The 17,322-nt window shown below is 36.2% G+C and overlaps 1 protein-coding gene across 1 annotated transcript; it reads left to right on the top strand.

Moving 5' to 3' along the window:
* Window positions 1-1,012: 1,012 nt before the first annotated feature.
* On the top strand, window positions 1,013-16,977 carry PRIM1 (DNA primase subunit 1). The gene is made up of 13 exons (XM_006179860.2): window positions 1,013-1,216; window positions 1,863-2,020; window positions 6,535-6,641; window positions 6,709-6,782; window positions 7,818-7,954; window positions 8,370-8,428; window positions 9,070-9,179; window positions 9,675-9,766; window positions 9,933-10,074; window positions 11,254-11,323; window positions 11,757-11,845; window positions 14,249-14,347; window positions 15,883-16,977. The coding sequence occupies exons 1-13, from the start codon at window positions 1,114-1,116 to the stop codon at window positions 15,900-15,902; spliced, it is 1,260 nt and encodes a 419-aa protein (XP_006179922.1). The 5' UTR covers window positions 1,013-1,113; the 3' UTR covers window positions 15,903-16,977.
* Window positions 16,978-17,322: the final 345 nt, after the last annotated feature.

Below are 17,322 nucleotides of genomic sequence, written 5' to 3' on the forward strand. Positions count from 1 at the left end.
CCAACCCCCTGTCTATAATAGACAGCCCAAGAAGCTAACCTTAAGTCAGACTTGTAAGAAGTCAGACTGCTGTCTCTAGCGATAGTCTAGGAAACCAAACAATGACCCCTATAACAATTGGCCCAATATAGCCAGGATTTGATTAATAACTGACAGCTTAGGGGGGAGGGTATAGCTCAGTGGTAGAGTGTGTGTTTAGCATGCATGAGGTCCTGGGTTCAATCCCCAGTACCTCTATTTAAATAAATATTTATTTAAATAATTTAATTTAATTTAATTTAAATAATTTAAGTAAATAAACAAACCTAATTACTTTCCCCCAAAATAAATAAATAAACTTAACTATCTCCCCTCAAAACAAAAAATAAAAATAATAAATAAATAAATAACCGACAGCTTTCCCAATTTTGTCCCCACTTCCAACTTAGCATCAACAAGAGAAAGTCAAATATGCACCCCTAACCAATCACATAAGAGTTGGTCCACCTACGGCTTCCCCATGCAAACAGCCTTGAATCCGGACATACCGGAAGCCTCCCTTTTCCACTATAAAGGTTTCGTACTTCTCTGCCTGCCTTTGAGTCTCTGCCAAAACGCAAGGGACGGTGGTAGACTCCCTTTCTATATAGCAAGCTCTTGAATAAATAGTCTATGCTTTTCTCATGGTTGGTTGGTCACGGTTTATTTCCACATATTGGACCTAGTAATTCTATGAAAAACTAATTGCCAAACCCTCTTAAACAGGTATTGGTTAACAATGTTTGAATATGTTTTTTCTAAAACAGTCATAAAGTTAGTGGAGAACATCTTTTTTACTTCATCTTATAACCTAAATCAATATACTCTAGGTTCACCTTTCCGCAGATCTTCCAAAAACGGGCGCGGCCTCCTTCTGCCGACGGGAGCGGTGGACCTAGTGTGTAAGCGGGTGGGCAGAGACCCCGGGAGCGCCTTTCACGCTCAGGCCAGTCTCCAAATGGGAACTACGATTCCCAGCGGCCCCTGCAAACCGCAGGCCGCGACCACGACACGCCTGCGCAGTGGCGGGGGTTCGGGCTGCATGGTTCCCGCCAATTCTTGCGGTATTATTGCTTGAGTTGAATTCCGCGCTTCATGGAGACTTTTGATCCAGCCGAGCTGCCCGAGCTGCTTAAGCTTTATTATCGGAGGCTCTTTCCCTACGCCCAGTACTATCGCTGGCTCAACTATGGCGGAGGTGACGGAGGCCGGGAGCGGGAGTGGGGGCGGGGGGGGAGTAGTGGGTCGCGAGGGGAGTATAAGGAGATTCCGGGAGGGTAACTTGGGATGACAATATGAAGTGCCTCCTGTGCGCCAGACATTGTGCGTTATCTCGAGCCCTCCCCACCACCTCCAAGGTGTAAATAAGCCGAGAGGATGTAATGAGCAGTCTGTGCCACGCATTGAAAGGCACAGCCGCTGCTCCTATCACGACCTAGTAGGTGCAGTGTTTACCTGCCGCGGTGTCTGAGCCATGGGAAGTTACCGCGTCGTAGCAGGAAGCTGCAGACGCGTGATCTGCATCAGGGTCAGAGGGGCATCTCCCAGAAGAGAAGAGGTCCTTAACTCTTCCCAGCCGAACTCCTTAGTGCCCACCAAGGAAAGAGACGTGATATTACATATTGAAAATATTTCAGCACCTGTTTCCTCATTTTTATTTTTTCCTATTAGATGCGGGATGGTAAACTTCGAAGTAGGGACGAGCTCTTGTCTTTGTTTTAAACATGTAGCACAGTGTTGGGCACAGAGAGCTCATTAAAAATATCTTCTCAGTAGTTAATGTTTTAGTGCTCTGAGCTGGATAAAGTACTAAATTAACTTTAAAATGTACATTTATTTTGCAGTGGTAAAGAATTACTTTCAACACCGTGAATTTTCATTCACATTGAAAGATGATATTTACATCCGCTACCAATCCTTCAACAACCAGAGTGATCTGGAGAAGGAGATGCAGAAAATGAATCCATATAAGATTGATATAGGCGCGGTATATTCGCACAGAGTAAGAAATCTGTTTTGTTCTTTTTTTTTAATGTCGTTTGTTGTTTTTTAAACTAAGAATGGAATGGTGTCCCGGGTATTTTGAGATAAATTTTAAGAGTTTTTTCTAGCTGAAGAGCCACTCTTTAACTGTTTTTGCAAGTAGATTGTAATTTTTTTGTTCTTTGGTACTGTACATTACTGAATGGAAATCATTCAGAAGTGAACTGTATTCTTACAAGGACAAAAAAATTGAGTATCTGACTAAAAGACTAAATGAGGAAGTCAGCATGATTTAAGGGAAAGAATTACATTCTCTCCCAGCATTGGAGAGAGTCATTCTTTATTCCTCTACTTCTCTCATACCTATATCTGTTTCATTAGGAAATCTCTTTTAGCTCTACCATAATATCTAAAATCCAACCACTGCTACCAGTGCTACTACCATCATCATTATCTCTCATCTGAATTACTGTAAAAACTTCCTAACAATTTGCCCCTGTGGACCCCTAGACTCTATTCTCAACACAGCAGCCAGAAGGACTCTTAAAACAAGTAAGACTGTTGTGATTCCTCTGCTCAAAACCATTCTCCAGTGGCTCCCCATTTCACTCAATAAATGCCCCTCTGTCCCCTTCACTCACTCCGCTCCTGCCACACTGGCCCTTGCTCAGTTTCCACTGCCTAGAACCCATTTCCCCAAATATCTTCTTGGTTCATTCCCTCACCTCCTTCAAGTCCTTACTCAATAAGGCCTGTTGCAGCCTGCAATTCCTCCTACCCCCGCCTCTCACTGATATACTCTAAGTGCCTAGAATACCTAGAATACATTCAATATCTGTTGAATGAATGAACATACCAAAATCACCCTCTTCCTCTTCTTAAAGATACACACAAGGAGGAAAAATACACACGTGGAATAATGGCTTTTCTATGGAGCTTTTTCTTATGTTGTATAACTTGTTTTTCATATCCATCCTCATTATTTTTACAAAGGGAAAAACAAGACTGGAGAACTTTTAATAAATATGCCCTAGGCCACACAGTTTCTAAACAAGGGAGATGGGACCTGAACCTGGGTTTTCTGACTCAGGGGAAGAGGAGAACAGATGAGAAAAAGGAGAAAAGGCAGGCAGGAAAAATGCTTTGGAACAGTTACTCCTTTTTTAGGGGTGGAGGTTAAAACTGAAGTGTCTATAGACCAGCCAAGGTGTCACTCTGCAACTTCTCCCTAACACTGAAGAGGGGAAAATTCTCGTTTTTTTTATTGGGCCCAGACAGAGGCATCTATAGACCTTTTCTGTGTATTTTGTTTATGATTTTTATCAGTTATATATGCACATAGTTTACAAAATCAACTACTTCTATTAATTAGGCTTTTTTTTTTTAAGGTCTCCTACTCTTCCCCTAGTTTCTGGCCAGAGGCAACCACTTTCTTTTAGTTAATTGTTAAGGTATTTTCCTCCATGTCTCTAAATAACATGCTTATATTTCTTCCATTTTCAGGGGAGCGTATAGCTCAAATGGTAGAGTGCATGCTCAGCATGCATGAGGTCTTGGGTTCAATCCCAGTACCTCCATTAAGAAGTAATTAATTAAATAGACCTAATTACCTTCCCCCAAAAAAACAATAATAAATAAAATTTCTTGAAATTTAAGCATTGTCTACTAACTTTCTACTCTGGCAGATGAGGATTTAGGGGTTTTTTTAATCTTACCCTCTACCCTCACCACACATAGAACCTTCCTATTCCCACATGCTCCTAGTATGTTTGTTAGATTAAGAATTAGGGTTAGATCACTAATTCAACCCCAAACTCTGCCAATTGTCTAAATCTCCTGATGTATTCAGACCCGTCAGGTAATCTGTCAGTTTTATCCTGAAGAAATTTCTCCTACTGCCTTCTGACTTCCAGTCTGGACTGACTGCTCTCTAAGCCTGAAGGGTAAATATGATCTTATAGTCACCTTGGTTTCCTTTCACCTCTCTCCTATGACCTCTTGTTGCCCAGATCCTACGTTCCCTTTTTGGTTTATGCTCTTGTTTTGGTGGCGCACATCCTTGAGGAGCTTCCTAAGAAAAGGTGCATGGAAGACAAGATATTTGACACCTTCTTCATCTGGAAAATGTCTTCATTCTATCTTTATTCTTAACTAATGGTTGAGTTTGTAAATCATTTTCCGTCAGAATTTTGAAGACACTGCTACATTGTCTTCCAGTTTCTAGTATTGCTGTTAAGAAGACTAATGCCATTCTGATTCTTGTCCCACTGTGTTGGACCTGGAAACTCTTAGAATTTTCTGTCTATCCCCTCTGTCCCTAGCGTTCTATGATTCCACAGTGGTGTTCCTTGGTGTACATCAATTTTCATCTATTGTTCTGGATAACTGATGGGCCTTTATGATCATGAGCTTGTGTCCTTCAATCCTGGGAAATATTCCTTTTTATTGATTTATTTATTTTTAAGGCTCTCTCTTTTTTTTTAAGCTTTTTTTTAATTTATTTTTAAATCTTACTTTATTTATTCTTAAATTTTTAGGGGGAGAGGTAATTAGGTTTTTTTATTTTGTTTTATTATTTTTTCAAATGGAAGTACTGAGGATTGAACCCAGGACTTTAGGCATGCTAAATACACACTCTGCCACTGAACTGTACCCTCCCCTCTCCTTTTTATTTTTAATATAATTTTTCCTACTTATTTTCTCTTGTCTCTCTAAAAACCCTAAAGTCAGATGTTATGTCTTAGCCTGGTCCTCTAATTCTATATTTTTCTTCCTATTTTCTATTTCCATTTTCTCTACTTTCTGGAGAATTTCCTTGGGTTTCCATTTCGGCTATTATATTTTAATTTCCAAGAACTTTTTTTTTAAAGCATTCTGTACTTTTCTCATTGGTATGTCTTATCTCACTGAGGATATCAATGATAGTTTTTAAATTTTTCTTCTGTTACACAGTCTGTTTTCCCTAAGTTGCTTTTTTTCTGTTTCCTCTTTTATATCATAGGCTTTCCTCGTATGTCTGGTAATTTCTTGCTTGTGGCTTATATTTAAGAATAGAGTACTGGGAAATATATACAAGATCTTATGGTAGCTCACAGAGAAAAAAATGTGACAATGAATATATATATGTTCATGTATAACTGAAAAATTGTGCTCTACACTGGAATTTGACACAACATTGTAAAATGATTATAACTCAATAAAAAATGTTAAAAAAAAAATAGAGTACTAAAAAACTGATTGGAAGCTCTGTATACATGGCTGAGATTTATAGAGTGATCTGGCTGGACCATTTTATAGGGGAGACAAGCTCTGATATCAGTTTCCCTAGATCTTCGTTAGAATGAAAACTCCACTGATAACAGAGATCTTTGTTTTGATCACTGATCTATTCCTAGAGCCTATAATAGTGCCTGACACACCCAGTCAGAGCCTTCACAAAGGAATCTTCTGTCTCCTGCCTGGGGTGGCAGTGGAAGGGTATAGAGGAGAAGGCTGGGTCTCAACATTCTACACATAAATGTCTAATTAATCCCCTGAAGAGCAGTACAATACAAACTTCTTCAGCTGTGCCTGTTGTTCCCTCAGTTCAGAGACCATCTGTTTATGCTCTCCAGATAATAATTCTGGTGTCTTTGCCAGGGAAATGGAGGTATAGTCACCTGCCTCTGCAGAGTAAGTGTAAGATTATGGGAACTAACTGCTTCATAAATAGGTTTTTAACCAATCCTCCTATTTTTAATCCCAGCTGCAGAGATACCAGTTGTAACTTATTCCTGAGACTTTTAGGGATGCTGAGATGTAAATTGGGTTGCTTCTTAATCTTTCTTTACTGAGAGCTGAAAATTTAGCTTTTATAGGCCTCCTTATAAAAATTGTGGTATTGTCTCCTCTCTGGTTCTTTTTTAAAAAGTTTGTGCCTTTCTTTAATTAATTAATCTATTTATTAATTTAATGAACCTATTATTTTTGTGCAGATATGGAAAGAACCAAGTAAGTATTTGTATTCAGTCCGCCTTCTTTACCTAGTAGTCCATAGCCTCAAAGGAGGTTACTTACAGTTTGAGCCAAACTAACTGGGGAGATCTCTTTGAATTATTGAAACATTTTAAATACATTTTTATTACTTATATGCCCAATAACAATTAAAGGTCTTCAAAACACCTTGTAATAGGTCATTAATTATTTGTATGTACTTTTCCATGTCAGAAACCTAAAAAATCTTTATTATGATTTCTATAGATCAACAAATATTTATTATACAATGTCATATGTCAATTATCTCAGTAGAACAAGAAAAAACTAAATATTTATGGTAACATATTTATCAAACCCTTTTTTTTAAGTAGATGAAAGTTACACTGTCATCATTTCTGGATGTATAGGATCTGAATGAATGAGCTTCACCTGACATGGACTTAGCATTATATGATTTCTTCACTTCTCTTTGGCCACTTTTTCCGTGTGGGTAGAAGATAAGCATATTTGGCAGCATGGCACTTCTTATACAAACTGACTGATATTTTGTACTTGTAGCCCAATCAGCACAATACAGTGAAGCTGGGAGCTTTCCAGGCTCAGGAAAAAGAACTGGTATTTGACATTGACATGACAGACTATGACGATGTGAGGAGATGTTGTAGGTGAGTTTCGCATGGTTTACTGGTAGGTTGGATCATATGACAGTAGGTAATAATGATTCTGTTCCAGTTCTGCAGACATATGTTCTAAGTGCTGGACCCTCATGACGATGGCCATACACATCATCGACCGAGCGTTGAAAGGCAAGTATTGACGGTGTCTGAGTGGGGTCAAATGCAAGAATCTGTTTTTTGCTGAATATTAGTCTATCTATACCATTTTAGAATCAAATCTCATAAATATCTAACATGTTTCTTTGAAACGTGATAGGAAAATGAAAGATTAGAATAAAGTTGTACTTGAAACTTCAGTAAAGCTATTGATCAGATCATTGAGTTTTTCCCCAACTCATTTATCTCTTGAGCAACTCAGTATGCTTGGTACTGTCCCAGATGAGGGAAACAGTGAAAGATAATTCTTACCTCATGAAGGTTATGCGATCTGAGGAGGAAACAAATAAGAAAATTGAGGGTTACATTTGTGTTATTATGCACAGGCTGCTATAGGAATATAGAACAGCAGAAGTACATACTGGAATGGGAAGAGATTAGATCAGAAAAGGCTTCCTAGAAGAGGTGATGAAAGGATGATGATGATGATAATAGCTAACGCTTATATAGGGGTTTATTATGTGCCAGGCTTTGTTCTAAACACTTTAAAATTATCAACTCTTAATATCCCTAGACTAGGTCTTTGAAGATATATATGGCAGTTGGTCAGAGAGAGAAATGAAAGTACTCGGGCAGGAAGAAATTCTTAGCAGAGAGACCAGGATAGGTAAATAGCTGAAGGCAAGAGCTACAAGAAACGTACAGTTGATCTTTGAACAGCAATGGGTTTGAACTGCACGGGTCCACGTATTACAGATTTTTTTTCAACAGTAAGTACTAGAGTACTGCATGATCCACAGATGGTTGAGTCCACAGATATAGAACGAGAATACAGAGGATCTGCTGGTGCAGAGCAACTGTTTCTACGGAGGGCCTACTCTAAGTTATACACAGATTTTCATCTGCAGAGGGTCGGCATCCAAACCCCCCACTTTGTTCAAGGGTCAGTGGTAGTCTAGTTAAGGTGAGTACATGTGGATAGGAGGTGAAAAAACGAAGCTAAGGAAGTAAGCAGGAACCAGAAGTTTATAAATTTGTTTTAAAACCTATTATTTCTCCCCTCCTCAGAGGACTTTGGATTTAAGCATCGTCTCTGGGTATATTCTGGAAGGAGAGGTGTTCATTGTTGGGTCTGTGATGAATCAGTCAGAAAACTGTCCTCTGCAGTACGTTCTGGGATAGTTGAGTATTTGAGTCTTGTAAAGGTAAGGTCCTAATGACACTTTACACTTCTTTGTTTGCTAGACATTACCAAGACTGGTATGTTTGGTAACAAAACTGAACTATCTCTTATAGCATCCACATTTCAGAGTAGATGTTTTATCAGTAGGTCAATTAAAATCATAGTAGCTACATTTTTTTAAGATATTTCATATTTTGTTTTCAGTATCCTTCTTTGTGGCAAAAGGAAGATTAGTTTACTTTTCTGGTTCAAGTATGTCAAGTAGAGTTAACCCAGAAAGCTACAGCTATTGAGACCATATAAAATAGCATCCAAGGTTCTATACTTTCACAGAATTTAATTAATATCTTGGAACATGTTAAAGAAATTTTTAATTATTTCATTCACTTATGTTATATAATTTACATGAAGTTCTCTTTTGATGGCTTGTTTTTCAGGGTGGTCAAGATGTTAAAAAGAAAGTTCACCTAAGTGAAAAAATTCACCCTTTTGTCAGGTCTGTCGGAAAAGACTCCACGCAGTTTAACTTGTGTCTGATTTACCTGCATGTGCTTTTGGAATTACCTTATCAATTTTCCCTGCTGGGGTAGCATTTTACAGTAATAATGGGTAGAGTTAATTGAGTCTCTGTTTTATGCTCCAGTATTCATGATACGTGCTTCATAAATGTTCTCATTGGTTTCCACGACAACCTCATGAGGGGCATGATGGTATCTCCACTTACAGATGAGGAAAGCGAGATTTGGAGAGATTGTGTAATTTGCTTGGCTGCACATAAGTAATTTTTAAATTCCGATTCACGTCCTAGTCTGCCTGACTCCAAAAACCATACTCTTTCCACTGAATTCACTACTCCTCTGGGGTAATGGAAAGAGCACTGCATTAGGAGTAAGAACCCCTATTCTGCCACTTTAATACAACCCTGACAAAATATCAGAACCTCTGTTTCTTATCAGCTTGGTGGGGAGAATGAAGTCCACTCCATCTATCTTACAGAGTTGTGGCAAAGATTAAATGATATGGTAAATGTGAAGTCTATTTGCAAGTTGCTAAGCACCGTATAATTGTTGAGATGCTGAAGCAAGCTATGTGGCGTATATGTGGCTAAGAGTGTTGGGACTGTTGTTATTCCTACAGAAAATCTATAAACATAATTAAAAAAGACTTTGAAAGATATGCCTTGGTTGATCAAGATATTCTTGGAAATAAAGAAAGCTGGGATAAGATTTTAGCCCTTGTTCCTGAAAATATCCTTTCCCAAAACCATTTCTATGAGAGCTACTTGTATTGATCTATGCTGTTATAAGTATGTTCTGCCTGCATTTTCCCATATACTTATTCTTATGTTTAATCTTTTTTATACAAAACATCTATATTCTGCATTTTTATTATCTCTAGTCTGGAATACAATAAGAAGTGAGGCCATTTTGTAAATAAACTTCCTCATTTTGGAAGTTGATCCTCCTAAAATTAATGACTATTTAAAGGATACTGAATCATCATCAAAATATGTACAGACTAGGGAATGGTTTTACCTTAAACCATATAGTTATTTTTGGCATTCTTTCTATTATAGCACTAATATACTTTTACAGGGAATGTTTTTAAGGATATGTGTTTAATATTTGCATTTTAGAAAACACTGATTACTTTAAACTTTAGACATCTTTGTGGTAATGCATATGAAAATAAGCTGTTCATTGATGTGCCCTAAATGAGTATGTTCCTTAATGACCCATCACCAATGCATGATGAACTTCAACAGAACTTTCAAAAGGATCACAATTCACTTCAGCGTTGGGAGCATTTGAAAAAAGCAATCAGCAAATATCAGGTATATTCCACTGAAATCTGTATTACAAATACAATAATACAATTCTTTATCAAATTCTGATTATTTTGCTAAGTAAGTTAAAGATGGTTGAAGGTCATTTTTTAACCACTTTAACGAAATCCTCAAAAGTTCCTACTGCTCATGTTGGATTTGCATCTGTTTTCAGAGTAACAACAAAAATGACAAATGTGGACCCTGGCTTGAGTGGGAGATCATGCTCCAGTACTGTTTTCCACGACTGGATGTCAATGTTAGCAAAGGAATCAATCATTTATTGAAGAGCCCTTTTAGTGTTCATCCTAAAACAGGTACTATGTTAAGAAAGTAAGGAAAACTAAAAGAAAAATCAAAGTTTTTTTTTAAAGCATGTCACTGGGGGTGAATGTCTGAAATAGTAAAGGTTGAAGAATTATTCTGTCAGCTAATACCTGTTAACTTATTTTTCAGTTGTCGATTAGTAGCTACCAGATGAGTTTCCAGTATGTAAATAATTTGCAGCTGGGTTTCTGAGGCTCCATTTTAGAGTTGGAGAGGATCTTAGAAATCACAGAACAACAGCTCTCATTGTACAGATGAGAAAACACTGACCCAAGAAATGACTCGTCCACAGTTTTAAAACAAGTTGTACCAGCGCTAGGAACAGAGTTCAGGTCTTAAAACTCAGCGTTCTGTGCGTTTTTCACTATGCTGCTTCCCTCAGTTCTTTTTCAATACACATAGCTTTTCCTCTTTCACATTTCTTTTAGATATTCTCTTAATATTTGTTTTAAGCTTAATTTTAAAGCTTCAGTGAGTATCCCCTTATTCTAATATTCAAGGTTTGGGTAAATAATTACATTCACTCATAAGTGTGTACATTTTTATTATATCCTTTTCTCATTAAATAGCTGCAGTCTTTTTACTCTGTCTTCAAACAGTAGCTCCCAATTCTCTTATTATTTTATTTGTTAGTCACCTGGCATTCTTTAAACTCATTATCTCATTTTTGAAATACGGTGAATTTTCTGTGGTGCCCCAGTTGTAGATACTGTAAAAGGGTAATATAATGTCATCTATTTTATTTCCAAAGATGTCCAACATATAGGTGTCTGTTTTGATCTCAGCAAATAAATCAAAGTAATGAAATGAATTATTTCCATCTATTCTGTTCCATTTTCAGGACTCACTAAATTTGAGATTGTTCTGTACTTAAATACAGGAGGATATAGGGAAGAGAAAGATAGAAATAAAAATAGAAATAAGAGCAAGTAGGTTAAATCTCAACAGACTTTCACACCTATTTTTTTGGTATTTTGTTGAGAGAAATAAAAGGCATAGCTAATGTGAAAATACTTTTAATTTATATTTCTAAATATTGTACTTAACAGATAAGTCTAACTCTCTTTCTAAGCCTTAGATTAAAATTTTAACCAAAAATAATTTGTAGGAGACAGCCTATAATGAGTTGTATCCCACAGTCATCAATTTATAACTTTTGGTTCTCACAGGTCGCATTTCTGTGCCTATTGATTTACAGAAAGTGGATCAGTTTGATCCGTTTACTGTTCCAACCATAAGGTATGTTCCAGATCATTGATCACTCCTTTGTGATTATTGTTCTAAATTTGCAATATATACAGTGAAATCCCTCCCAGAGAGGCAGCTTATCTGAGGCTATATGCTGATGCCCTAGCAGAGCAACATTTCACAGTAAATTCCACAGAACACAAGTTTTTCAGCTGCTGTTATGCAAAAACAAAAAGATTTTAAGTTCAAATAAGTTTGGGAAATGCTGACTTAAACAGATTAAAAGTTCTTTACTGTCTTTCGCAGTCTTTAATATGCTAATATGCGCGGAAAACTCAAAGAGACTGTGGTTTTTGGAATCTCCAAAATTTAGTTGGCCACATAATTTTTTCACAGAAAGTCTTGTAGGATTCATGTGCTATCATACACTGAGTAATGCTGACCAAGAAGCAACTTTAAAATTCTCTTATTCTATTATTTGTAGTTCCATCTGCCGTGAATTGGATGCCATTTCCACTAATGAAGACGAAAAAGAGAATGGAGCTGAATCAGATATCAAACGTAGAACCAGAGGTAGGTTAATATATTGAAGTCTCACTTTAACATAAGCTTTTTATAAGGACATCCTTCTGTCACTCCAGTAATGGATTCTTCTTGGATTCAGCCCAAAATGGATCAATGTTTATCCTGAAACCAGCTCAGTAACAAATAATGTTACAGCAATGTTTCTGTCGTTTATCAATTGCCCAAATGGTGCTGTTGAATCCAACAGATATTTACTAAGTAACATCTGGATCCATACTGTAAGATTAAATTGTTGATTGGTATCGATAGTTATTTGACTCTCACAGTCTTAGATTCAGCAGCTATTTATTTAACTGTGTATGCAGTACTTCTGTTCTTTACTTTGTTTTTACATCCACATGAGTGTTATGTTAAATATATGTCTAAACTGTGATTGAATTGTATATTCAAGAATTTGAAGGAGCTAGGAATACAAAATTACCTGTTCATGGAAGTCAAATCTTCTTACACCAACACCAAGAGACACTCTATAGCGATAGAATCCAATAGCGCTTTATGTGACGATGGAAATGTTACACACTGCCCAAATGGTCATCACTAGCCACATGTGGCTTTTGAGCACCTGAAATGTAAGAATTAGATTTTTTATTTCATTTAATTTTAATTTTAATAGCTTCATGTGGCTGGTGACTACTATAATGAACAATGCAGATCTCTGATCTCTGATCGACCTTTCACTTCGTATATTCCAGCTCTACCATAATACCTAAATATAGTACATTCCACCATCAATGTCTGTAGAGTGATTTACAAGCATTCTGTTTAAAATAATGGAAAAAAGTCTCTAACTAAAAAAGTCAGAATAAACTGGAAAAAGGAACTCAGGGAAAACAGGCAATGCAAGGAACAAAGGAAACCTTTTTTAAAAACACTAATATCCTCAAAGAACAAGAGAAAATAGTGTATCCGTGAAGCAAGGTCAGAATGGTATGAAAAAGGAACACTCCAAGAAGAAGAAAGAGGTCTTAGAAATCAAAAAAATAATCTTAGAATAAAAAGTACAGTGGAAGAACTGGAAAAGAAAAGTTGAGATTTCCCAGAAAGTACAAAAAAGACAAGTTTGTTGCGGTTTTAAGGAGGAAAAAGATAAATTGAAGGCTGGTTCAGGATATCTAATATCTGACTACAGGAGTTTCAGGAAAATAAATAAATAAAACAGGGTGGAAAAATTGTCAAAATTATATAGGAAAATATCCCAGAAATCAGCCCTTTATTGAAAGGGCTCAGCATAATAAAACAGACATACACCAAGGCACAGCATTTTGAAATTTAACACTAAGAATTAACAGAAGATCTTAAGAGCTTTCAGACCCCTTCCTACTACCCCACCCCCCACAAAAAAAACCCATAGAACTAGGAAGAATGGCCTTAGATTTCTAAGTAACAATGGAAGTACTCATTTTTAGAAATGAGTGCTAGAAAAGAAAAAAGCAGTTGCCATTCAAGAGGATGAAGATTTTTTTTTTAATTGAGGTATAGTCAGTTTACTATGTTGTGTCAATTTCTACTGTACAGCACAGTACTTCAGTCATACATAAATATACATATATTCATTTTCGTATGTTCAGAGGTTTTAAAAAGCAAGTTTTGGTTCCCTATAAGGAGGAATTTTCTAATAAATAAAAATGTTCAAAAATAAACTGACCTGCCTATCATTTCAAGTATTCATAAAGGCTAGTAGCCATCAGTAAATCAGAAATGTGTTAGAGGTGGTGGGAGGCTGGAATAGATGATATATACGTTCCTTATGATTTCTTTAGTTTCTGTGATTCTAAACCTTTGCCCTTTTTCAAATTAGTATCATTTGCTCCTTCTCTTCTATTTCCCAAATCCTAGAATGTTCTCCACTCTCTTGTCTGATTATCTAATTATATCTCTTTTCTACGACCCAGTTCACAGCCACTTCAGTCAACTTTCATTGGTCAATCTTTGGACTCGTTATTATCCATATGCCTGTTTGGCCTTTAATTATGTATTGTTTCGTATTGTGTGTGTGTGTGTGTGTGTGTGTATCCTACCTTTTCAACTGTATATTTTATAATTTAAATCTAAACATAGATCAAGTATTTCTAATGATAATATGGTGTTTAAATTGAGATGTACTTTAAGTACAAAATACTAAATTTCAAAGACTTAGAAGGAAAGAGAATGTAAAATATTTCAATGTTTATCACATGTTGAAATGATATTTTAGATATACTGGGTTAAATATACTGTTAAAATTAATTTCACCTTTTTAATGTGGTTACTAGAATGTTTAAAATTACAAGTCTCATATTTCTATTGGACAGCACTATTCTAAAGAATTCTTACAAGAAACTTAAAAGTTATACTTTAATGTTATTCTTGCTGTCAAAATGCTAATTATAATGCATGGTCTTCATAATTTAGATTACAAGAAGACCAGTCTAGCTCCTTTTGTAAAAGTTTTTGAACAGTTTCTTGAAAACCTGGATAAATCCCGAAAAGGAGAACTTCTCAAGAAGAGTGGTAAGGCTCTATACCTTTCCCTTTTAGATATTTAGATCTTAGTGTGGGCAGTTTAAAGCATCTAGCAAGTGAACAATTTTTAGAGCTCTAGTCTTTGCCATCCCACAAAGTTATTAATTTATCTTATTATCCTCAGTATTCTGAATACTGAAGCCCCTTAATTCAGTTCAGCACATACTCATATAACAACCTTCTGTGTGACAGTACTACAAGGGAAACAAAGATAAATAATACAAAGATGAATTCCACACCATGGATCCCTACCTTTAGAGAGAACTAACTGGTATAAAACAAAGTACAAAATGCTAAGAAAGAGATCTCATCTGACTGAGATAACCTAAGAAGATTTTTTATGAAAAGGATGGTATTCGAACTCTTTTCAGTGAACTGCTGTACAAATTCTCATCCCCAATGCCAATATACCATGCCTTGAGATATGAGTAGGATTTCTACAAGCAGAGATCTGATGAAATAAAAGTACATGAGTGGAAAAAGGAGACAGGTTGTTCCCTCTTGAAGGAACAAAGGCATAGAGGCAGGAAAAGTATCAGATCACTTTAGAGGCCGTCGAGTAGTACAGCTAATCAGGAATAAGATGTGTGAGGAAGTGATGGGATGGAAATCTGAAGACACAGACTGAAGCCAGAGTATAGACAGCCTTGAATTCCAGTCTTGAGAGTTTAATTCAAATGGGACAGGGAAGCTATTAAAGGTGATTGAGAAAGGGAGTGCCATGATTTGTAGTTTTATCTAGAAAAATAAATCTAGCAACAATGTATCTGAGGAGAGGTAGGGGATAGACTAGAGCCCAAGAGGTCAGCTGAGCTATTAGCATTAGGACAGCAGCATTGGAGATCTCCAAAAAGTGCAAATACTGGAGCCATCCTTGGGACTTAGAAATGATTTTTTGGAAGTTGGAGAGATGAAAGATGGAAGTAAAAGTGTCACAAGCCAAATGAAAGGCAAGTTTCAAGGAGATGTATCAAGTGTCAAACACAGTAGGGAACTGATAAAATCCTGCTGGATCTAAGAACTAGAAGGAGGTGCTAAGAGGATAGCAGTGTCAGAGTCATTTGAACAGGAGACATATTGTGTCTCCTGAGCATATGTGTAAGCCAAAAGGAAAAAAAATCAGTAATGAATATTATTCAAGAGATTGATACATACCATAGAAAACTGGCAACATTATAGAAATACAAACTCCCTTTCTACTTCATTTTTGATGATTAAAGAGTAGTGCTTAAGATAATGCTCTCTACTCACAGTAGACACTCAAATATGTGCTTACTGAATGAACAATGATGACTCTGAACTTGGAAAGCCTCATTGAAGCTGCCATTCCAACTGGCCATGTTAAGTCCTTTGTATTCTTCTGTACTAGCTTAGCCTATAATGTGGGCTTCAGCAAATGTGAAAGCAGATCTTTATGCATGATGTGAACTTAATAGAAGCATTAAGCAAATCAGAATGTGAAATAAATGGGCTTTGTTTTATTTTCCTTTACTGTCCTTTGATAAAAATCTTTTCTGTTTTAGACTTACAAAAAGACTTCTGAAGATAACTCCCTTCATATCAACATGGATATCTTCTATCTTCAACCAAGAATCAAATACTTCAGAAGCCATTTAATAAATATAGCAGAACTATGTATGTGTCTTAATGCTCAAAGCAAAATTTCCTTTCCTTGAAAAATAATTATGTTAAAATATTCTTGAGACCACCAGAGGAGAGTGTCTTAAGTTCCTGGAATGAGCGATAATGGGAGGATATAAGTGGACTGCAGATAAATTTGTAAAATTTAATATTATAATTCTAAGATTTCTGATATAGATACTCACTTCTACAGTTGCCATATATAGAGGTAAGTGAGCAGTAATATGCCCAAGACTTTAACCTCAGCTCACTGGATAAAGCCTCCATATTTCTAGGTGAATGAGGGTTTTGTCTTAAGATGCTTAAGTTAATTATACCTGGAGTGTGTATTCAGTCACTTCCTAATTTTGCTTACTGATATTTTTATTGGTCAGGTCACACTCCACTGCCTGTCATTTAAAAATCATTTTTAAATGGTCATCCATACCTAAAACTTTAATTCAAAACTAATGAGTTATTATGTTACAATATCAGGGACTAGTGAGTATTGTTTACAACTGTTGGCATTTATAGCTCCTAACTTCTCCCTCAGAGAACAATTTTCGAAGCAACCTAGAGAAAACCAACTTGACCAGCATAAAACCTTTTGAACTTGTCAAAACACTTGGATTTTCTGTATCTCCAGACACCTGTTTAATTTTAAAGGTTTCATTTCTTCTGTATTTGATTTTGTGTGACAGATTCTGAAGTGTCAGATTTTTTTTTGCCTTGTTTTACAGCCAGTCTTAACAGAACAGTCATTCTGGCTTACATTCAGTCTTTTGACAAACACTGAGAAGCAAGCTATTAGGCTGTGATTTATGAAAATTTTCCTTCCTTTGCATTTCCTATAACATTATTTTCTCCACAGCCAGTCTCTTTTTTATCTTTTGGTTTATATAAAACATTCCATAATTCAGTCAGCCCACTGAAATGCCTTGCATTTCTCTTTTCCAATTTTTTAAGAAAAAAATATTAAAGATGATTGTGCAAAATTCCTCATTTTTTGAGCTTGTTTTCTATGTATTATTCAGTCTTAAGGTTTGGAAAACGGTGACTGGTCAATTAAAACTGAATACAAAATTACTACAGACTCATCAGTCCATCTTAAGTACTCAGAACAAGAGCAGAAGGACTGGTATTACGCTTTCAACAAGAGATGTTTTAGGCATCCAGTATGTTTAGCACTGAAGCATTTTTAATGCTTTAATATTAGAGCTCTTGATAAAAGCTGGTATACTAGCCCATAAAATAAGTTATGGAATATATTTTGGTTGTGTAAGAGTGTTTAATCCTTGAAGACAGCAGAAAGATGCTCGAAGACTACTGATTTCCCTAGCTCT

Source organism: Camelus ferus, chromosome 12, assembly GCF_009834535.1.
Source record: "Camelus ferus isolate YT-003-E chromosome 12, BCGSAC_Cfer_1.0, whole genome shotgun sequence".
Taxonomy (NCBI): domain Eukaryota; kingdom Metazoa; phylum Chordata; class Mammalia; order Artiodactyla; family Camelidae; genus Camelus; species Camelus ferus.

Coding starts and splice junctions, on each gene's coding strand:
- PRIM1 (XM_006179860.2), top strand. CDS start 1,114: ATGGAGACTTTTGATCCAGCCGAGCTGCCCGAGCTGCTTAAGCTTTAT. Junction 1,217..1,862: donor CTGGCTCAACTATGGCGGAG/GTGACGGAGGCC, acceptor TTTATTTTGCAG/TGGTAAAGAATTACTTTCAA. Junction 10,075..11,253: donor TAGTGTTCATCCTAAAACAG/GTACTATGTTAA, acceptor TGGTTCTCACAG/GTCGCATTTCTGTGCCTATT.